Here is a 23,715-nt window from a genome sequence, read left to right on the forward strand (position 1 = left end):
ATGGATAGAAAACTGGCTAAAAGACAGAATTCAGAGAGTAGTGGTTAATGATTCTTACTCTGAATGGTCTAAGGTTATCAATGGTGTACCCCAAGGTTCAGTGCTGGGACCCTTACTCTTTATTATCTTTATAAATGATATTGGGTCTGGGATCAAAAGTAACATTTCTGTCTTTGCCGATGACACCAAGCTATGCAGTGGAATAACGTCCTTACAGGATGTCTCCAATTTACAAGCCGACCTCAATGCACTGTCTAATTGGGCGACTATGTGGCAGATGAGGTTTAATGTTGAGAAATGTAAAGTTATGCACTTGGGGGCTAAGAATATGCATGCATCATACATACTAGGGGGAGTACAACTGGGGGAATCCGTAGTGGAGAAGGATCTGGGGGTTTTGGTAGATCATAAGCTCAATAATAGCATGCAATGCCAAGCTGCGGTTTCCAAAGCGAGCAAAGTTCTTTCTTGTATTAAGAGAGGTATGGACTCCAGAGAGAGAGATATCATTTTGCCCCTGTTCAAATCATTAGTAAGACCTCATCTAGAATATGCCGTTCAGTTTTGGGCACCAGTTCTCAAAAAGGATATCGGGGAACTGGAGAAAGTGCAGAGAAGGGCAACCAAACTGATAAGAGGCATGGGGGAGCTCAGCTATGAGGAAAGATTAGAGGAACTGAATTTGTTCACTCTTGAGAAGAGGAGAATAAGGGGGGATATGATCAACATGTTTAAATATATAAGGGGTCCATATAGTGAACTTGGTGTTGAGTTATTCACTTTACGGTCAACACAGAGGACAAGGGGGCACTCTTTACGACTGGAGGAAAAGAGATTTCATCTCCAAATACGGAAAGGTTTCTTCACAGTAAGAGCTGTGAAAATGTGGAATAGACTCCCTCCAGAGGTGGTTCTGGCCAGCTCAGTAGATTGCTTTAAGAAAGGCCTGGATACTTTCCTAAATGTACATAATATAACTGGGTACTGACATTTATAGGTAAAGTTGATCCAGGGATAATCCGATTGCCTCTCTGGGATCAGGAAGGAATTTTTTCCCCTGCTGTAGCAAATTGGAGCATGCTCTGCTGGGGTTTTTTGCCTTCCTCTGGATCAACTGTGGGTATAGTATTGGGTATATTGTTTTTTTGTTTTTTTTGTCTTTTTATGGTTGGACTGGATGGACTTGTGTCTTTTTTCAACCTGACTAACTATGTAAATTATGTGAAACTTGCCTTAAAAAGAAAGCCCTCCAAGACTGGCAGGGCTTCCATCTTTACTGGTCTTCCTTCCGGGTTTGCGGGCTCTGGCCCTTTGAATGGCCGAGCTGCAATGATGTCACTCCCGTGTATGCACGTGGGAATCCCCGTTTATGGCACAGGGCTTTGAAGGAACAGCACGGGTATGTCATTTTTTCAGAGCGTGTGCGCTGGTGACAGTTCACGTTTAGGAGATATTTTACAGTACCTATAGGTAAGCCTTATTATATGTTTACCTGTAGGTAAAAGATAAAAAATGATCTTTACTACCACTTTAATAAAATGAGTGCCAAGGAAACTATTTATCTCTGAAGGTCTCTCTGTGCATCTACCATGAAAATCATACTGAACAATACTAGATCTTTTTGCTGTAATCCATGTCTTTTAATGTAAGCTTTTTTTTTCCTTGGCTTTTTTCCAAATGATATCCAGTAATGTGAAAATCAGGGCTTTCACTAGAGCAGTCCATAACCCTCTATTTCTTCTTTTTGAGCCATTCCTTGGTGGGTTTGCTAGTGTACAGCAGATCATTGTGTTGAAAGACCCATTTCTGGTTCAGCTTTAACTGTTGGATAGTTGTTCTCACATTCTCACCAAGGGCACGTTGAGATAATGTAGAATGTATAGCTGACTCAATGACTGCAAGCTGCCCAAGTCCTAAAAGAAATGCAACCCCAAACTAGAACGTTTCCACCACCTTGCTTCTCAGTTATGAGGTTCTTCTCCTGAAATGCTGTCTTCTGTTTGCGGTAACAGGTCTACTGGTACTGTGACCAAACAACTCTATCTTGAATTGATCAGTCTTCAGCACATTGTTTTAGAAGTCCTAGTTTTTGCCTATATCTTTATTGGCACACTGTAGTCTTTCTTTAATGTTCTTTTGGGATAGCGAAGGCTTTTTTCTAACACGCCTCTCATGCAGGTTAAATTGTTGCATCCCACTTCCATCGCAGGGTGTTCTGATTGTGGGAACAAGCACTTTGACCCCAGGTATTGCAAAAGTTACTTAAACATAATGCAGTGAAATTCTGGGGTTCTTGGAGACCTCCAATAGCATTCAATGGTCAATTCTTGGGCTTAATTTGCTGGGTGTGCAGTCCTGGACAAATTATAAGTAATTTGAAATATACACCACATGTAGATTTTACTTATAGTTGAATGATGGATTTTAAATGATTGGGCAAGCTTTTTAAATCCTTTTCCAGACTCAAACATTCAAAATTCAAAAACAAAATTTTTGTAGACCTTAGAGAGCTCTATTAATCTTGGCATGATGACAACACATGTCAATAGCAAAGAGGACACCAGACCCTAGATATGAGGTTTAAATAGGGAAGGTTTCACTTGCATATTCCCTAAGAGCTCTTTCACACTGACCCGTGGCCACATTAGTGCTAAAGCGTCGCCTGTTTAAGTGGCGCTGTTTAAACAGCGCTTTTCGGCCACTAGCGGGTCGCTTTTAACCACAAAGAAGGGGTTAAAAGCGCCCGTGTTGCGGCACTTCCAAATCGCTTTACAGGCGCTTCCAAATTGCTGCCTATTCATTTCAGTATACAGCACTCCCAAACCGCCCCAAAGATGCTGCTTGCACACTGTAATGAATGTGAGGAGGTTTTCAGGCATTATTTAGAGGCTATTTCTAGCACTAGAAATGCCTGAAAAATGCCTCAGTGTGAAAGGGGTCTAAAGGAGTTCTGTTCACCCAACCTGGAACACCTGGTTCTAATTTCATTCATTTAAAGCAGTAATATAGGGATGTACTTACCTTTTCCATATGCCTTATCTGCATTTTCACTAATTGAGTTTATGAAAATGAATACACCTTGTAAATTGTATGTGTAATTTGTTAAAATAGATCACATTTTTTTTTTATCGTTTGTACCAAAAAACAAGTGTTGATTTAGTAGGTTGTTACTGTAGATATGTATGACTCTTACATTTTACACGGTGTGTTACTGACATCTGGTGGCCATTAAAGATATACAATTTACTTCTATTAATACCCGTCCATTTTTGTTTTCCCTTCTGATTGGATATTCCTATTATATTACATATGTTTTTCTTCACATTTAAACCTTAAAGCCTATAGCTGAAAATGACTAACTGGTTATCATGTTACAGACTAGATTATGAGTGATGGGGATTAAACAATTTCTAGGAAATTGAATCTCTACACCTATAGGCAAGTTTATGACATCTGAATGAATGGAACAGGTTTATGCAGTTTAGTACACCTGTTCAATTGTGGGGGGGGTTTAACCCTTTTTTCCACTTATCATGTTAGACATGTCCAACAGAATGGGCATGTGAAAATAAATGTGGAAGATTTGGCTTATCTTGGCTCTGACAAACTGCTGTTACCCAGGTATCTCATACTGTATACCTAGAAATAAAGTAATCAGGCTCTATGTCAGTTTTATGCATGTAAAGGCCCATTTTACTGTTCTTTATGGCCATAAAGTTCCATGTATGTCATGTTAAATAGGTGTAATTCTGTATAGTTAGTTGGTTGCATACTGTACATAGGAAAGTAATGTAGTAAGGACAGGGCTTTTTTCAGCGGGAACGCGGGGAACGCAGTTCTGGCACCTCCAGCACTGAATGTATGTATTAGCATGGGGTGTGGGGTGTGCTGGAGGGTCTATTGACGTTGGCTGCTGGTGATCTATTGTCACTGGTGGGGATCTGATTTTGTGCGAGGGTCTATTGTTGCTGATGGGGAATCTATTGTTGCTGGGGGGGTCTTATGTTGCTGGAAGGGATCTACTGTTGAAGGGAGAGATCTATTTTTACTGGCTGCTGGAGGATCTATTGATGCTGGCTGCTGGTAGATCTGTTGTTGCTGCTGGGGGGGGGGTCTAATGTTGCATGGGTGTTGCTTTGTTACTGGGTGTGATATTTTGTTGTGGGTGGTTCACTGTTGCTGCACGGAATCTATTGTTGTTGGGGTGGAGTCCATTGTTGCTGGGGGAGTCTATTGTGTGGGGATCTATTGCTGGAATTCTATTGTTGCTGGCTGCAGGGGATCTATTTTACTGCTTTTCTTTTTATCATTAACATGTTCCATACAAATGATTTAGCACCACAAAATGATACTTGGTTTTGTATTCTCTAAAAGGGGCAGTACCAGGGGCGGACTAACCATTGAGCCACTCGGCACTGCCCGAGGGCCCTGGTCCACTAGGGGACCCCATCAGGGTTGCCAGGCTCAGTAAAACCAGGGACAGTATGTATAAATCCTGTGTTTTTTTTGTTTTTTTTTTTTTACATCTGTCTGTGTATACTGTGTGTACATGTATGTGTATACGGTGTGTGTGTGTATACTGTGTGGCCCCATAATCTCTGATTGCCTGGGGGCCCCATATTCTCCTATTGCCCGGGGGCCCCATGAGTTATCAGTCCTCCCCTGGGCAGTACTGGTAGGTGAGTAGGGGGTGGAATCAAGGGACGGTGGTCACAGGTGGGTAGGGGCAGAGACAAGGGGTGACTCAGACGGGGGAGTTCCTGCACCTATTCTACGAGAAAAAAAGCCCTGAGTAAGGATATTATACAAGCAAGAGAAAAAAAACTCTGAGGCCTTTTTTACTGTTTGGGTCCACATCTTGCTGGATTGAGTTGAAACCTAGGTCACATTCCCACTGCCATTTAAATGCAGCCACCAGATTCCAGTGACAAGAATGAGCAGATTATTGCAGCTGGATTAGCAGAGCATGTGAATAGCAGTGGCCACTGAGCCTTTTTAAACTAATGGCACGCTGATCACGTGGAGTTGCACACATGGTGGTTACCTGCAGTTAGGGATGGATGTGCGAGCTGGATGCAGTCAGCTGCTTCCAGACTCAAACATCCGTCCCTAACCGCAGGTAACCACTCTATGTGCAGCTACATACATACAGCGGCGGCCGCTGCCAGCCTCTGGGCCCAATTAGCCATTTTCCGTTCTCCGGTGTCATGTGACTCATTAGTGTTACAAGGTCTCAGGTGTGAATGGGGAGCAGGTGTGTTTAAATTTGATGTTTTCGCTCTTACTCTCTCATACTGGTCACTGGAAGTTCAACATGGCACCTCATGGCAAAGAACTCTGAGGATCTGAAAAAAAGAATTGCTGCTCTAAATAAAGATGGCCTAGGCTATAAGAAGATTGCCAAGACCCTGAAACTGAGCTAGAGCATGGTTGCCAAGACCATACAGCGGTTTGACAGGACAGGTTCCATTCAGAACAGGCCTCGCCATGGTCGACCAAAGAGGTTGAGTGCACATGCTCAGAGTCATATCCAGAGGTTGTCTTTGGGAAATAGACATATGAGTGCTGCCAGCATTGCTGCAGAGGTTGAAGGGGTGGGGGGTCAGCCTGTCAGTGCTCAGACCATATGCCGCACACTGCATCAAATTGGTCTGCATGGCTGTCGTCCCAGAAGGAAGCCTCTTCTAAAGATGATGCAGAGGAAAGCCTGCAAACAGTTTGCTGAAGACAAGCAGACTAAGGACATGGATTACTGGAACCATGTCCTGTAGACTGATGAGACCAAGATAAACTTATTTGGTTCAGATGGTGTCAAGCGTGTGTGGCGTCAACCAGGTGAGGAGTACAAAGACAAGTGTGTCTTGCCTACAGTCAAGCATGGTTGTCGGAGTGTCATGGTCTGGGGCTGCACGAGTTAGCTACAGGGAGCTACAGTTAATTGAGGGAACCATGAATGCCAACATCACCTGTGACATACTGAAGCAGAGCATGATCCCCTCCCTTCGGAGACTGGGCCACAGGGCAGTATTCCAACATAACGAACCCAAACACATCTCCAAGACGTCCACTGCCTTGCTAAAGAAGCTGAGGATAAAGGTGATGGACTGGCTAAGCATGTCTCCAGACCTAAACCCTATTGAGCATCTGTGGAGCATCCTCAACTGAAAGGTGGAGGAGCACAAGGTCTCTAACATCCACCAGCTCTGTGATGTTGTCATGGAGGAGTGGAAGAGGACTCCAGTGGCAACCTGTGAAGCTCTGGTGAACTCCATGCCCAAGAGGGTTAAGGCAGTGCTGGAAAATAATGGTGGCCACACAAAATATTGACACTTTGAGCCCAATTTGGACATTTTCACTTAGGGGTGTACTCACTTTTGTTGCCAGCGGTTTAGACACTAATGGCTGTGTGTTGAGTTATTTTGAGATGACAGCAAATTTACACTGTTATACAAGCTGTACACTCACTACTTTACATTGTAACAAAGTGTCATTTCTTCAGTGTTGTCACATGAAAAGATATAATAAAATATTTACAAAAATGTGAGGGGTGTACTCACTTTTGTGAGCTACTGTATGTACTGCAGCATTTAGTTATAGGTGTATCCTCTCTTACAATTCTCTCATAGTCCCCTTGCAAAGTCTCCCAAATACCTGTTGATCTGCTTGACCTGCCAGTAAAACCGAATGCAGCTTCTGGTGATTATTTGGCAACAGTTCTGCACTGCTACTAACCACTTCAGCCCCGGAGGATTTGGCAATGACCGGAGGACTTTTTACAATTTGGCACTGCGCTGCTTTAACTGGAAATTGCGCTGTCATGCAATGTTGTACCCAAACAAAATTTGTGTCTTTTTTTCCCACCAATAGAGCTTTCTTTTGATGGTATTTGATTGCCTCTGCAATTTTTTTTTTATTTTTTGCAATATAAACGGAAAAAGACGGAAAATTTGGAAAAAAAATATTTTCTACTTTTTGTTACAAAAAAAGATTAATAAACTAAATTTTAGTAATACATTTAGGCCAAAATGTATTTAGCCACATGTCTTTGGTAAAAAAAAAATGTCAATAAGCATATATTTATTGGTTTGCGCAAAAGTTATAGCATCTACAAACCCCCTCCCCCCCAAATGACCCCATTTTGGAAAGTAGACACCCCAAGGAAATTGCTGAAAGGCATGTTGAGCCCACTGAATATTTTATTTTTTGTCACAAGTGATTGAAAAATGAAAAAAAAAAAAAACAATTACACAAAGTTGTCACTAATTGATATATTGCTCACACATGGCATGGTTATATGTGGAATTACACCCCAAAATACATTCTACTGCTTCTCCTGAGTATGGGGATACCTCATGTGTGAGACTTTTTGAGAGCCTAGCTGCGTATAGGACCCCGAAAACCAATCATCGCCTTTGGGATTTCTAAGGGTGTAAATTTTTGATTTCACTCTTCACTGCCTATCACAGTTTCGAAGGCCATAAAATGCCAAGATAGCACAACCCCCCCCCCCCCCCCCCAAATGACCCCAAGCTATTTGCTGATAGGCATGTTAAGTCCATGGAATATTTTATATTTTGCCACAAGTTTCGGGAAAATTACAATTTTATTTATTTTTATTTTTTACACAACGTTGTCACTAAATGATATATTGCTCAAACATGGCATGGTTATATGTGGAATTACACCCCAAAATACATTCTGCTGCTTCTCCTGAGTACTGGGATACCAGATGTGTGGAACTTTTTGGCAGTCTAACCGCGTACAGGACCCCGAAAACCAATCACCGCCTTCAGGCTTTCTAAGGGTGTACATTTTTGATTTCACTCCTCACTGCCTATCACAGTTTCGGAAGCCATGAAATGCCCAGATAGCACAACCCCCCAAATGACCCCATTTTGGAAAGTAGACACCCCAAGCTATCTGCTGAGAGGCATGTTGAGTATTTTGCAGATCTCGCTTTTTGTCACAAAGTTTTGAAAATTGAAAAAATAAAAATAAAATACATTTTCCTTTTCTTTCTTCATTTTCAAAAATAAATGGGATCTGCAAAATACTCACCATGCCTTTTAGCAAATACCTTGGGGTGTCTACTTTCCAAAATGGGGTAATTTGGGGGGGGGTTTTGTGCTATCTGGACATTTCAGGGCCTCCGAAACTGTGATAGGTAGTGAGGAAGTGAAATCACCATTTTACGCAATTAGAAAGCCTGAAGGCGGTGATTGGTTTTCGGGGTCCTGTACACGGCTAGGCTCCAAAATAGTCTCACATATGTGGTATCCTGTACTCAGGAGAAGCAGCAGAATGTATTTTGGGGTGTAATTTTACATATGCCCATGGCATGTTTGAGCAAAAGATCATTTAGTGACAGCTTTGCGCAAAAAAAAAAAAAAAAAAAAATTTCCCGCAAATTGTGGCAAAATATAAAATATTCCATGGACTCAATATGCCTCTCATCAAATAGCTTCAAATGCCCACAATGAAGATGGAAACCGCCTGCAGTGAATAATATAAGTTATTCTTTCCGACGAAATCTGACACAGGCGGACATATTACACACAATATGTGAGTATGTAATGCTGAGAAGAAAAGTTTGTGAATGAACTCAAAAAAAAAAAAAAACGATAGATAGGTGGACCCCCGCTTTAAGGAACTTGTTGCACTTTATGATGCTTGTATAAACAGGCAGGGAATAAAAAAAAAGTTTCAATATATATATATATATATCTCATCATGTTTATTTTCTTGTTCTCCAATTGTAAACTAAAAATATTTTTTCAACATTGCCAGTACCCTGAATATGGATTCCTGGGTGTTTCTGAAAAGATCCAACTCTTTCGGCACAACCTTAACTCAGAAAATGTCCTTGAGCGTCTTCTACCCATCAACGCCATTACTGAAGGGGACCTAATTGAAGTTGTTCTGCCAGGTGAGAATTTCCATGTCCTATCAGCTTCAATTCATTTTTCTGTTTAAAAAAAAAAATGTTAGTGGTATCCTTGGTATAAATTTGCATATCAGCCCAAAACTATCATGCTAACCCATTTGTTTTCATACTTTTCTGGGGCACTAACCTGAGGCAAGTATGTTGATTATGAGTTCTGAGTTTACTCTTTCTAATCTGCATGTTTTTTTTTTTTTTTTCTAAATTAGTAACTCAGAATTGATTGAAGCAAAAGACAGACAGTCAACTAGTATCATTAAAATTAGAATTAGCTCAATGATGCAAGTCCCTATAGCTCTAACTACAAACAGAGGTGTAAAAAGAAATCACAGGGCCCGATAGCAAAATGTTGTATGCCCTCCCCTTGCGAGCAGCCCCCCCACAAAAAAAAATCAGCCCCCCCATCAGTACAGACACCCCCTACATCAGTGCAGACCCCCCAGCAGTACAGACACCCCCCTTAGTACAGACACCCCCCTTAGTACAGACACCCCCCTTAGTACAGACACCCCCCCAGTGCAGACACCCCCCCCCAGTGCAGACACCCCCCCCGTGCAGACACCCCCAGCATTGCAGACCCCCCCAGCAGTGCAGACTCCCCCCTAGTGCAGACCCCCCCAGCATTACAGACCCCACCTCAGTGCAGACCCCCCCAGCAGTGCAGACACCCCCCCAGCATTACAGACCCCACCTCAGTGCAGACCCCCCCCCATCAGTACACACACCCCCCACCTCTGTGCAGACCCCCATTAGTACAGACACCCCCCAGCAGTGCAGACACCCCCCCTCAGTGCAGACACCCCCCTCATTGCAGGACCCCCCCCAGCAGTGCAGACACTGCTGTTGCTGTTACAAGGGATATATACATTTCTTGTGACAGCAATAAAAGTGATAAAATTTTTTTTAAAGTGACAGTGTAAAAATATAAATAAATAAATAATTTAAAAATGTTTAACGTCTCCCCATGCTCGCTCGTAAAGGCAAGCGCATGTGTTGGCATCGCACGCACACAAGCAGTGATCGTCTAACACATGTGAGGTATGACTGCGAACAACAGATCATGTTCGGTAATTCTAGCACCAGACCTCCTGTGCAAAACTAAATTTGTAACCTGTAAAGGTCTTAAAGCGTCGCCTATGGATAATAAAATTTACATTGTGTGTCACCATTTTTTAAAATTAAAAAAAGTGTATTTTTCCAAATAAATTATTCTCTAGGGCATCTGCTTTAAATAAATAAATAAATAAATATATATATATATATATATACCGTGCCTTGCAAAAGTATTCACCCCCCCCCCCCCCCCCCCTTGGCTTTTTACCTATTTTGTTACATTACAGCCTTTAGTTCGATGTTTTTTTAATCTGAATTATATGTGATGGATCAGAACACAATAGTCTAAGTTGGTGAAGTAAAATTAGAAAAATATATACATAAAACTATTTTTCAGAAATAAAAAACTGATAATTGGCATGTGTGTATGTGTTCACCCCCTTTGTTATGAAGCCCATAAAAAGCTCTGGTGCAACCAATTACCTTCAGAAGTCACATAATTAGTGAAATGATGTCCACCTGTATGCAATCTAAGTGTCACATGATCTGTCATTACATATACACAATTTTTGAAAGGCCCCAGAGGCTCAACACCTAAGCAAGAGGCACCACTATCCAAACACTGCCATGAAGACCAAGGGACTCTCCAAACAAGTAAGGGACAATGTTGTTGAGAAGTAAAAGTCAGGGTTAGGTTATAAAAAAATATCCAAATCTATGATGATCCCGAGGAGCACCATCAAATCTATCATAACTAAATGGAAAAGAACATGGCACAACAGCAAACCTGCCAAGAGACGGCCGCACACCAAAACTCACGGACCGGGTAGGGAGGGCATTAATCAGAGAGGCAGCACAGAGACCTAAGGTAACCCTGGAGGAGCTGCAGAGTTCCACAGCAGAGACTGGAGTATCTGTACAAAGGACAACAATAAGCCGTACGCTCCATAGAGTGGCCAGAAGAAAGCCATTACTTTCAGCAAAAAACAAAATGGCACGTTTTGAGTTTGCGAAAAGGCATGTGGGAGACTCCCAAAATGTATGGAGAAAGGTGCTCTGGTCTGATGAGACTAAAATTGAACTTTTTGGCCATCAAAGAAAACCTTATGTCTGGCGCAAACCCAACACATCAGATCACCCAATGAACACCATCCCCACAGTGAAACAGTGAAACATGGTGGTGGCAGCATCATGCTGTGGGGATGTTTTTCAGCAGTCAGGACTGGGAAACTGGTCAGAGTTGAGGGAAAGATGGATGGTGCTAAATACAGGGATATTGTTGAGCAAAACCTGTACCACTCTGTGTGTGATTTGAGGCTAGGACAGAGGTTCACCTTCCAGCAGGACAATGACCCCAAACACACTGCTAAAGCAACACTTGTTCTAGTTCATAGAGACTTATCTAAAGTTACTTGGAGCTGTGATAGCTGCAAAAGGTGGCTCTACAAAGTATTGACATTAGGCGGGGTGAAGAGTTAAGCATATTGACTTTTTCTGTTATTTTGTCCTATTTGTTGTTTGCTTCACAATAATAATAAAAAAAAAATCTTCAAAGTTGTGGGCATGTTCTGTAAATTATATATATATATATATATATATATATATATATATATATATATATGTATATAGGCAATAATGAATCAATTAAATTAGATAAATATATAAATACACAATTATAAATATATAAATATATAAAGTGTCTCTTCAATATTGCAGCAGCGCTGTGCACCCCAATTAAACAGGGTCTCTTTCTTAATCTATTTCAGAAAGTTCAAACACGGATCTGATAGCCAGAGTCCCACCAATAAATAATCAAGATGTATTCTGTGAGGGTAGTAATCCTTTCACCAAGCGATACACCACGTGCTGGGGTCCCCAATGAAAACTCACTCACCAGAAATCAGATCAATAAAAGCCTTGATTAATAGTAGTAAATCTGCATCAATATCCAAAGCGACCACCAGATGTCAGTATTATTCCCAGTAGTTCCAATAGGATATGTAGAAGAAACAAAAATGCTCACATAGCGTGATACTGCTAAACATCTTTATTTGAACCATCCAAACATCCCCTTAAAACCATGCGTACCAAAATTTAATAAACATTGAGCAAAGATAACAAAGTGCACTGTGCCTGATTGCGTCCTCCAGTCGTGAAAACCTGTCAGGAGCGCTCCCTGTGTGTAACCACAGTCACACGCTTCCTGGTTCCTCGGTTGGTGGAGCACATGCGCCACTTCCTGTGCGACACGTCCCTAACGTTTCGTCACTTCCTGGACTTCTTCTGAGGGCAACGTTAGGGACGTGTCGCACAGGAAGTGACGCAATAATTGTGTATTTATATATTTATCTAATTTAATTGATTCATTATTGCCTATATACATGTTCTACTATTTAAGCAGCTGCTACTAGTCATATAATTATTTATGTGCCGCACATACACCGTTAGAATATTGTACTAAGCGCAGAGCATTGTTGTTTTTTTGGGACGGGCATATACAACATACATTCATTCATTCAAAAAAAAAAAAAAAAAAAAATATATATATATATATATATATATATATATAGAGATATATCTATATATCTCTATATATATATATATTTATGGTTGGAGCCCTATGTCCGATATGGACATAATAACATTTATAGTTAACATAAGACTTACCATTGGAAATAGACCTGAAAGTGTGGACTTACCATATGAAATGGACCTGAAAGTGTGCCTTGGTCTGATGGACGGTATGCCAAAATAAGGGGGCATACCCTTAGTTTAAGAAATGATTATTCTGTGAAGAGAAATAAATAGTTGAGAAATGCCCTGAAATGGGGATGGGAGGGTGGGTATCGCGCACAGGAAACCGACAATCACCACCCACAGGTGAGCGGGCTGCTTAAATACCCCCCCGGGCTCCTCCCATAAATTCAGACCACCATACTGGCCTTTCTACTTATGGTTGGAGCCCTATGTCCAATATGGACATAATAACATTAATAGTTAACATAAGACTTACCATTGGAAATAGATCTGAAAGTGTGGACTTACCATATGAAATGGACCTGAAAGTGTGCCTTGGTCTGATGGACGGTATGCCAAAATAAGGGGGCAAAAACATTCAGGTAGGGGTATAATATTTTATTGGTTTTCAGTTTTTCATTGAGCCAATTTTGAAAATACCTGTGCCATCTCCACTTGAGGGTTAGGGATATACCAGGCGAAGCAGGCTGACTTCCACCTGCCTAGTCTTTTAATGACGTGGTCAGGGACCCCGTGACGGGATGCTACGGAGGCTGCCCGATACGAAAGGAGTGTCCGGAGTACTGACTAGGGTTAAGGTGAAGGTTGCAGAGAAGTATCCTTATGTGTTTCACAAACTGACAGGCACTTAAGGGTTTAACTGGGAATGGTAGAAGAGGACTGGAGTCCAGCTGTTCAGGCAGGGGGGACAGAAGATGGTTGAGTACTGTGACTGGACACCAGCTATTATTGGTTTTGTAAAGGTGACTGTCCACTCCAGAGCCTGTTTGCTGGGTTTTAGAAACCTCGAGGTGAAGGATGAAGTGGTCTTGGTAGCGAACCAAGTGCCGTCTGCGTAGTACTTGGCCTGCGGGGTTGTTACAGGTGAACTCGCCAGGTCGCAAGAACCCGTAGTAGGCCAAATATATGGCTGCTTGTGGGACTGTACTGGGGAGAAGACCAAATGGAGCAGAAGTTAGGATGGTTGACATATCCCTGAAGATGGGCCCCGTAATGGGTAAGCGTTTGGTGCTGACCACTGATTGGTGTTTCTGAATGCCACGTAGGATGGCTCGGATAGCGTGGGACGAGAACAGTGAAGACTTTGCAGGGTCTTGAAGAGTCAAGAAATGTTGTATGCCGGCTAGGTATAGCCGAATGGTATTATAAGATAAGGCCAGCTGAGTGTGGCAATATGAAATGAAGGCCAGTACTTGCTTGACATCTGTAGTTCCTTTGCAGCAGGGTGCCAGGAACTTATTGAACGCCTTCCAAGCTGTCTGGTAGGCTTTAAGTGTGTTATGGGACAGTGAGTGGTTGATGAGCTGGGTTGCTCCTTGTAAATGTTCTATTAGTCCAGGGTCAGCTGAGACCAAACAGGGATAGGGGCCGACACTGGATCGGCTCCGGGGACCTGTTTGAAAAAGGAGGTGTAATTAAAACGTGACAGTGCGTCAGCAGCTAGATTGTATTTACCTGGCATAAATGAACAGTGGATATTAAACTGATGTTGTAAAGACAGTTATACCAATCTGCGCAGGAAGGACATGACTGATAGGGACTTGGACCTGCCTTTGTTGATAATGTCTGCCGTGGCCTGATTGTCGGTGGTGAAGGACACGGTTTGCCCTGTCCAATGATGACCCCAGAGCTGTGCGGCTGCCACTATTGGATAGAGCTTGAAGAGGGAGGATGTTCGGGTAAAGCCAGGTATCCACAGTATCTGTTGAGGCCAGGGTCCTGAAAACCATTGGTGGCCAAAAATTGCAGCGAAGCCTGTGGAAGCTGCAGCGTCTGTCACTACCTGGGGTGAAAGGGACGAAACCATGGGTATAAATAGGGATATGCCATTTCAGGCGGACAGGAATTCCTCCCACATAGATAGGTCCGCTATAGCTGCGGAATCTAGATTTAGGATCTGATCAGGGTCTTGTGTTTCTGACAGAAATCTCAGCAGGCGTGACACAAAGGTGCGGCCTTGTGGAATAATTCGCATGGCGAAATTAAGCATTCCCAGGAGAGATTGCAACTGTTTTTTGGTACACCCCCTGGTGTGGGTGAATTTATGGAGTACCGCCCTAATACGGGTGAATTTGTCCAGAGGGAGACTGGCCTGCATGGTGCAGGTGTCTAAATTGACCCCGAGAAAGGTGATGTTGTGTGCTGGGCCGTCGACTTTGTGCTCAGCGATGGGAACATTGAGATTTCCGAATACAACTCTGAGTTTGTCGAGGTCTCCTGGGGGCCTGCTGGGCGGTTCAATTAGTAAGAAGTCGTCCAGGTAGTGGATAACTTCTTGGCACTGAGCTTTGTGCAAGAGTATCCAAGCGAGGGACTGAGCGAATGTGTCGAAGAGCCAAGGGCTACTCTTGGAACCGAAAGTCAGTTTTGTGGCAAAATAGTATGCTCCCTCCACTTGATGCAATGCCAGCACCAAAGGGATGGGTGGATAGGCAGGAGCTTGAAGGCATCCGAGATATCGGCTTTGTAGAGCCAGGCATCTGTACCTGCTTTGATGATTGCTTGGATTGCCATGTCCACGGAGGAATATTTTAGGGAGAACTCTTCGGAGGGGATCAGGGAATTGAGACTGGGAATGTGGGAAGAATGAGGCGCAGACAGGTCGTACACCAAACGTAGTTTATTTGAGAACTTGCCCTTGACAAGCCCAATAGGGCTGACTCTCCAAGTACTGAAAGGGGGCTGAGTAAAGGGGCCATAACGAACTCTCGGTCTACCTCTGTCTGTAAGAGCTGATCTATGGCCTGTTCGTCAGTGGCTGTTGACCGAAGATTCCTACATTCGTAGGTACTGTGGGGTAGTGAAATGAGGCCGGTGTGAAAGCCTACTGTGAATCCCTGGATAAGGTAGGTGGCCAGGGAGGGGGTGGGGTGTGAGGTGAGGTAGAGTCCCAGCCACAAGATGTTGATCCGGCTTAGTCATGCCCTCTTCTGTTGTTTGACTTCGCACAAGTTTCTTGGATGCGTTCTTTGGCATAAGGTGCAGATGTGGAGTAGGCGGCACTGACTGAAGTTGCAGGACCCATAGTTGTAATTGTTGCAGATGGCTGCCCCTGAGGCGTTTGTACACCTGAGGCATTTGTACAGGGGCCGACTGACCCTGAAGTGCACCGGAGGTAGAGGGGAATTCAAAGGGACGTCTGATTGTCGCATTGGCGCACCAGGTGGCAGTATGAGTGGAGGACTGGCAAATCGCACACAGGGGTGAGCGTAAGCCTGCAAAATGGCGACAGAACAGCTCTGTGTCCATGAGGCTCCAATTTGTCGTCGTTTGAAACTGTGTGAGTCTGGCTGCTGCCTTTGCGGAAAATGAACAGTGGTAGTCGTAGAAGGAAAATCCTCCATACTTGTAGCCCAGGTCTACTACAGTATGGACGTATAAGTCCAGCTCTTCCCTTCTGCTGGGAGCGGATGAACATAGGACATCCCTCAGCATGCCAAAGGCCATTGTGAACTCTGGGACAGATAATTTCCGATTCAGTCTTGGGTCTTTGGCTTTAAGGACCACCGATACGTCACCCCAGGTATAGGCCTTATTTTCTACCAGATCATTGACGTCCCTGCCGTCCAAAATGTCCTTCCTGATACTGGTTGGAACCAAATGGGAGGGGTAGACAATGGGCCTCCACCCTGTGGTACCTGCGGGAAGTGGTGTCAAAACTTGGGTTGCGGTAGGGTCAGGGATAGCCGCGGCCGGCCGAGCCTCCAGGAGTGCCACCCTGGTTTGTACGTCCGTGACCAAGGAAGAAAGGGACGCCACCATAGTGTGAAGTTGTGAGATGGCAGAGGATATCGACTGGAGGGATGCCTGCTGGGTACTGGGTCCTGCTGCAGCTGGTGGAGGGAAGAGGAGCTTGAAGAGCTCGCCTTTCCTGGCTGTAGCGGGAAAGGGCACGCCTCTGTGTCTTAGTTCTGCCGTCAACTTGGGGATAGTCCATCCCCTGAGGGACTGCACGCTGCCGCTCTCTGAAACCGGAGAAGGTGACAGAGGGGCCATGAGGTCTTCGCTGCCGGCCTGGGACATGGTTGATCTGGTTAAGATATCCTGTCCTTGAGATCGTGTTTTGGTTGACTGTAACCTATTAGGGGTGACATGGATTTCAAGTTTGCTTCGTTTCCCCAAGCCATATTTACCCAACTTGTGCTTCTCCCTTTTTTTTTTTTTTTTTTTTTACCTGGGGGGATATCGTCCAACCTGGTGCAGGGTGGACCTACTGAACTTTAACTGACCTGGAGGAAAATGAAAGATGATAACTTGCTAACTAGCTTTAGTAGTATGGTGATTCGCTGTATGGTGACAATGAAATGATTTGAAATGTTTTGCCTTGATCGTGAAATCTCTTAATCTCTTGCCATGACAGAGCTCCGGCTCGGTCATGCCGCCACTGCGACTGACCATGTACCATGTACTGAAATGAGGCAACAGAAAACATTGGTGCACACCGGGACGAATCGGTGCATCTTTGGATGCATTTGGATTCGAATCGGAGCGCAGTACGAAACAACGAAATGACAGAAATGTTTTTTACCTTGACCGAGGCTCGAATTAGTTGTGCCGTATCTGTGACTGGCAACGAACCGAGCTCTGGTACAGGTATGGATAAAGCCGAAACAACTGGGGAATTCCGTAATGAATCGGTGCATCTCAGATGCGACTGGTTTGGAAACGGTGATGCGATATGTAGGAGTGAAATGACTGGTAATTAATTCCCATGACAGAGATGCGGATCGGTCGCCCGATATCTAACTACGATCCGGACTCTGGAGCATGTACTGAAATGAGGCCGAGCCCTGGGGCACGCCATAACGAATCGGTGCATCGTAGATGCGCCTGGATTCGAACCGGAGCGCGGTGAGTGCACATGTAATGGTTTGTTTGCCATGACAGAGGCGCAAATCGATCATGCCGCTATTGTAGCTGACTACGATTCGGACTCTGGAGCATGTACCGAAATGTGGCAAATACCTGGGGTGCGCCGAGACGAATCGGTGCATCTAATGCGACTGAATTCGTATCGGAGCATGGTACGTGACAGTGAAATGATAGCCATGACAGAGGTACGAATCGGTGAGTCGTGACTCTGGAGCATGTACTGAAATGAGGCCGTAAACAACTGGGGCACACCGGAGCGAATCGGTGCATCTTTAGATGCGACTGGATTCGGAATGGAGCGCGGTACGTGACTGAAATGATTTGAAATGATTTGAAATGTTAGAAATGAGAAATAACTTAGTATCGAACTGACATGAGTCGATAAGAAATAGCAAATTGCGAATCACAACGGTTGTCTGACACATGGTAACCATTTGTTAGTCATGCCTGAATGAAGCGACGTCTACGTCGCTGTGGTTTACTAATATCAAGAACGGTAACATAACGATGGTGCGAGTGGTGTGCATTGCGGTGCGTAGTGAAATTTGTGAGTGATTCGTAAGTTTGATATCACGGTTTAGCGACATGATATCTAACAATGAGTGAGAACAAAATCAATCGGAACCCTACCTGCGACAGCCGAGCCAGACGCGTGGTACGAAATGCGAATTGGTAAGACGGACTTCGAAATTCTAGAGCACGGAAATTTGCGAATGCTGGAACTTGCGAGACAAGAACTTGCGAGACAAGAACTTGCGGACGCTGGTATTCGAATAGTCGGCCTAGTGACGTATATCGCGCACAGGAAACCGACAATCACCACAGGTGAGCGGGCTGCTTAAATACCCCCCGGGCTCCTCCCATAAATTCAGGCCACCATACTGGCATATATATATATATATATATATATATATATATATATATATATATAATATTTTCTAGCACATAATACTGAGTATTACATGTAAACAAAAGTCTCAGAAAAAGACTTGGTCTTCAAGTGGATATTTAAAAGGGAAAATAGAATGGAAAGGAAGAAAATAAGTCAAGTTCATTGTTGGAGTTTAAAAGAACTTTAAAGTGTTTTAAAGTGGTTGTTAAGCCACTCAATAACCTTGCTACAATCCCCTCTGCTTTATGAAATAATGTCCCCAGTGCATGTGTTTTTTTTTTTAAATGCCGCTGTGTACCTCCTTTTTAAAACGCAGATCAGTGCTCACGTGACCGGCCCCCTCTCTCGATCTGACAGCAAAGCGGGTCCGGGCTGGGAAACCTCCCACTGGCAGCCGGTCACGTGAGCGCCGATCGCTGCTCTGAAATGAGGTAGACAGAGGCATTTTTTTTTTTAAAACGCATGCACTGCGGACATTTTTATAATGCAAGCTTATTGCATTATGATAGCAGCAGGAGGGCAGGGACGGGGAGTGGATGGAGCGACAGGCAGGGAGGGAAGGGGGAGAGGAAGAGGGAGAGCAGAGAGGAGAGCTGCAGATGACGGAAGGCACGTAAACTGACCACGGTGTCAGGGCTCAGCAGCCACGATAATCCGTAGTCATTTTACAGGGGGAGGGCATAGCCAGGCAGGATCAGCCATTTCAGTATTTCAGGTGATAGAGGTAGCCAAATTGCACAGCACAAGCACTGTGGTGTATAACATGCTTTAACCACTTGCCGACCGCCTTCCACATAAATACTGCTGCAAAGCGGCTCGGCTGCGCAAACCGATGTACCAGTACGTCGGTCTGTGCATGAGATACAGCGGACGCGTGCCGCGATCACAGAACACAGAGGCAGAGGCTATGTAAACAAGACAGATCCCCATTCTGACAGGGGACAAAATCGAGATCTGCTGTTCCTAGTGATCAGAAACAGCGTTCTCTGTGTTGTCCTAGTAAGCCCATCCCACACAGTTAGAACACACCCAGGGAACAGAGTTAACCCCTTGATTGCCCCCTAGTGTTAACCCCTTCCCTGCCAGTGTCATTTATACATTGATCAGTGCATTTTTTTAGCGCTGATCACTGTAATAATGTCACTGGTCCCCAAAAAGTGTCACTCGGGGTCAGATTTGTCCACCACAAAGTCGCAGTCCGGCTAAAAAATGCAGATTGCCACCATTACCAGTAAAAACAATTTAAAAAAAAAAAAAAGTCCATAAATCTATCCCCTATTTTGTAGATGCTATAGCTTTTGAGCAAACCAATCAATATATGCTTATTGTGTTTTATTTTTTTTGTAACCAAAAATATGTAGAAGAATACATATTGGCCTAAACTGATGAATAAATTAGTTTTTTTAATATTTTTTTTGGATATGTATTATAGCAGAAAGTAAAAAAATATTGCTTTTTTCAAAATTGTCAGTCTTTTTTTGTTTATAGCACAAAAAAAAACCCTCAGAGATGATCAAATACCACCAAAAGGAAGCTCTATTTGTGGGAAAAAAAGGACATCAATTTTGTTTGGGTACAACGTCGCACGAGCAATAGTCAAAGCGACGCAGTGCCATATCGCAAAAAAATAGCCTGGTCATTAAGGGGGTAAATCCTTCCGGGGCTAATGTGGTTAAGGGACCATAATCCATTTTTTTTTTTTTTTTTTAGGATAACAAACACTTTAAGATCTAAAGGAGTGAGAATAATTAAGATTGGAAAAGTGAGAAATGAATTCTCATACCGAAATATCTAGACTTTTATGTAAGGGCAGTGTGTATAATTTTAGAAGTAATTTTATATTTAATGTTTAACTATTTCTAACGAGTAATTTAAAAGAACCCTAAACCCACTATATACATTTATGTTGAAAATTTAAAAAGGGGTTATACTTAATTCAAAGACCCTACGATGGAACCGCCCCACACTCCACTTGAGTGCTTCTTCAGTGTACCGCTTGCAGTCTGAACATAGATATCAGATATTATAGCTGCCTATTGCAACAAAAAACTAGGCAGGACTAGTTTAGCTGCAAAACTGAACTCTCTATTGAACAAGAATACAGGCTTTTTATACACTAGACACTCAGGTGAGGCTGATCACATTATCATATGCAAACACAACTGTATACAGAAATGTAATTAACACAATAAGCATTAATTTAATTAAACAACTAGCCACCTGGACACTCAGAGGTCTCATTCCAGGTCAGACTTGCCGGCATTGAGCTCACAAAGTACAATACACATTATTACAAGTATAAACACATCCCCACAGTAGTTTGCTAGCAGACAATAGATGTGTTAATTAGCACAATTAACAATGGGCGAAAGACTCTTAGGAGGTACATTAGACCTACCTACAATAAACACTTTAAAGTAGGCAACCCCAGACAGGTGGCCTGAGTTGATGACATCACTATCTGCTTTGAGTCTCAGTGTGAAGCAGTCACTATTAGTGACGAGGCAGCTAGCCCTATACAGGGACCCCGGGCCTAGAGTTCCAGAATCTGTATTTCTTGGGGAGACATGGACTTGAATCCAAAGTAACATTACTCCAAGGGTCCCCCCAGGCATACACCTCACAAAGAGTAGTGTTCACTTAAAAGCCAGGGCCTATAGTCAGTAGGCAAAAGGCTAGCCTGCAGTCGCCTCCAAAAACTTCTGTCCTGGGTGAGTCTGTCATAGACCCATGAAAGTCATACTAAGAAATGTGCACCATGGGTAACTACTAAAACTAATGGCCACTACTCCGTACTCAAATTACTAGACTTTTCTGCAGCCTTTGATACTGTTGACTAGGGATGAGCTTCGAGTTCGAGTCGAACTCATGTTCGAATCGAACATCGGCTGTTCGCCAGTAAGCCGAACAACGAACAATTTGGGGTGTTCGCGGCAAATTCGTATGCCGCGGAACACCCTTTAAAAGTCTATGGGAGAAATCAAAAGTGCTAATTTTAAAGGCTTATATTCATGGTATTGTCATAGAAAGTGTTTGGGGACCTGGGTCCTGCCCCAGGGGACATGGATCAATGCAAAAAAAAGTTTTAAAAACGGCCGTTTTTTCAGGAGCAGTGATTTTAATAATCCTTAAAGTGAAACAATAAAAGTGTAATATCCCTTTAAATTTCGTACCTGGGGGGTGTCTATAGTATGCCTGTAAAGGGGCGTATGTTTCCCGTGTTTAGAACAGTCTGACAGCAAAATGACATTTCAAAGGAAAAAAAGTCATTTAAACTACTCGCGGCTATTAATGAATTGCCGGTCCAACAATACACATAAAAGTTCATTGATAAAAACGGCATGGGAATTCCCCACAGAGGAACCCCGAACCAAAATTTAAAAAAAAAATGACGTGGGGTCCCCCTAAATTCCATACCAGGCCCTTCAGGTCTGGTATGGATTTTAAGGGGAACCCCGCGCCAAAATAAAAAAAAAACGGCCTGAGGTCCCCCCAAAAATCCATACCAGACCCTTATCCGAGCACGCAACCTGGCAGGCCGCAGGAAAAGAGGGGGGATGAGAGAGCGCCCCCCCTCCTGAACCGTACCAGGCCACATGCCCTCAACATTGGGACGGGTGCTTTGGGGTAGCCCCCCAAAACACCTTGTCCCCATGTTGATGAGGACAAGGGCCTCATCCCCACAACCCTTGGCCGGTGGTTGTGGGGGTCTGCGGGCGGGGGGCTTATCAGAATCTGGAAGCCCCCTTTAACAAGGGGACCCCCAGATCCTGGCCCTCCCCCCTGTGTGAAATGGTAAGGGATATTGTACCCCTACCATTTCACAAAACTGTCAAAAATGTTAAAAATGACAAGAGACAGTTTTTGACAATTCCTTTATTTAAATGCTTCTTCTTTCTTCTATCTTCTTTCTTCTATCTTCTATCTTCCTTCGGTTTCTTCCTCCATCTTCTTCTTCTTCTCGTTCTTCTGGTTCTTCCTCCGGTGTTTTCGTCCGGCATCTTCCTCCGCGGCGTTGGCGTCTCCTTCCCTTCTTCTCCTCGGGCCGCTCCACATCCATGATGGCATGGAGGGAGGCTCCCGCTGTGTGACGCTTCTCTCTTCATCTTCTTCTCTTCATCTTCTTGTCTTCATCTTCTTTTCAGGCTGCTCCCCATCCATGATGGCATGGAGGGAGGCTCCCGCTGTGTGACGCTTCTCCTCTTCTGACGGTTCTTAAATAACGGGGGGCGGAGCCACCCGGTGACCCTGCCCCCCTCTGACGCACGGGGACTTCCCTGTGGCATTCCCCATGACATCAGAGGGGGGCACCATGACCCCTCCCCTGACTTCTCCATCAAGATTGATACAAATATCAGTCCCTCCCCTCATGCCAGGGTGCTAGCTGTAATCCTCGACTCTGACCTGACCTTTCAGCCCCAAATCCAATCACTATGCAAATCTTGTAGACTTCACCTCTGTAACAACTCCAAAATATGCCCCTTTTTAACACTAAACAACATATTCACTCCTTTTTTATCTCTTACCTTAATTGTTGTAACTCTCTCCTCATAGGCCTACCTCTTCACAGGCTATCCCCTCTTCAGTCTATGATGAACACTGCTGCCAGACTCATCCACCTTTCCAACCGTTCAGTGTCCACAGCCACTCTGCCATTACCCAACAAATAAAATTCAAAACATTACCATAACATACAAAGCCATTTACAACTCTGTCCTGAGCTACATCACCAATCTTGTCTCCAAAGATCACCCAAACTGCACTCTCTGCTCCTCCTGAGACCTGCTCTCTAGCTCCCGTCTCTTCCTCCCATGCTCATCCCCAGGACTTGAATTGTATTGTTGCTGTATTGTCTACGTATATATTGTAAAACGCTGTGCAAACTGTTGGTGCTATATAAATTCTGTATAATAATAATAATTATACTGTATATAGCAACATAAAACACATCCTCCTACTGTCATGTAGTTCCTTCCTCTACCTGACTTGCCAAACAATCTGGTTTTAAGCCAGATATGACTTCAAGATTTGCTTCAGGATATATCAAATAAGTCAAGGTTCTTGTTCCTGCCTATAGGAATTCCCTTGCTCTATCAGCTTCCAGATGTTTTGCTGAAGTAAGTAAAAACTGACTCTTGCTACAGTACAGTACAGTATCTGCAGCACTGCTTGCTGGTGAAATCTGGTATAGCAATTTAGA

General features: G+C 43.7%; 1 protein-coding gene across 1 annotated transcript in view; it reads left to right on the plus strand.

Annotated features, from left to right (window-relative positions):
- LOC141112385 (serine/threonine-protein kinase D1-like) overlaps positions 1-23,715 on the plus strand; it is a 220,376-nt gene that overhangs the window by 118,702 nt on the left and 77,959 nt on the right. Inside the window, exon 3 of the mRNA XM_073605181.1 lies at positions 8,788-8,926. Coding sequence (XP_073461282.1) covers positions 8,788-8,926 — 139 coding nt within the window. The remainder of the gene's footprint in view (positions 1-8,787; positions 8,927-23,715) is intronic.

The sequence above is a fragment of the Aquarana catesbeiana genome, linkage group LG11 (assembly GCF_042186555.1).
Source record: "Aquarana catesbeiana isolate 2022-GZ linkage group LG11, ASM4218655v1, whole genome shotgun sequence".
In the NCBI taxonomy this organism is placed as follows: Eukaryota; Metazoa; Chordata; class Amphibia; order Anura; family Ranidae; genus Aquarana; species Aquarana catesbeiana.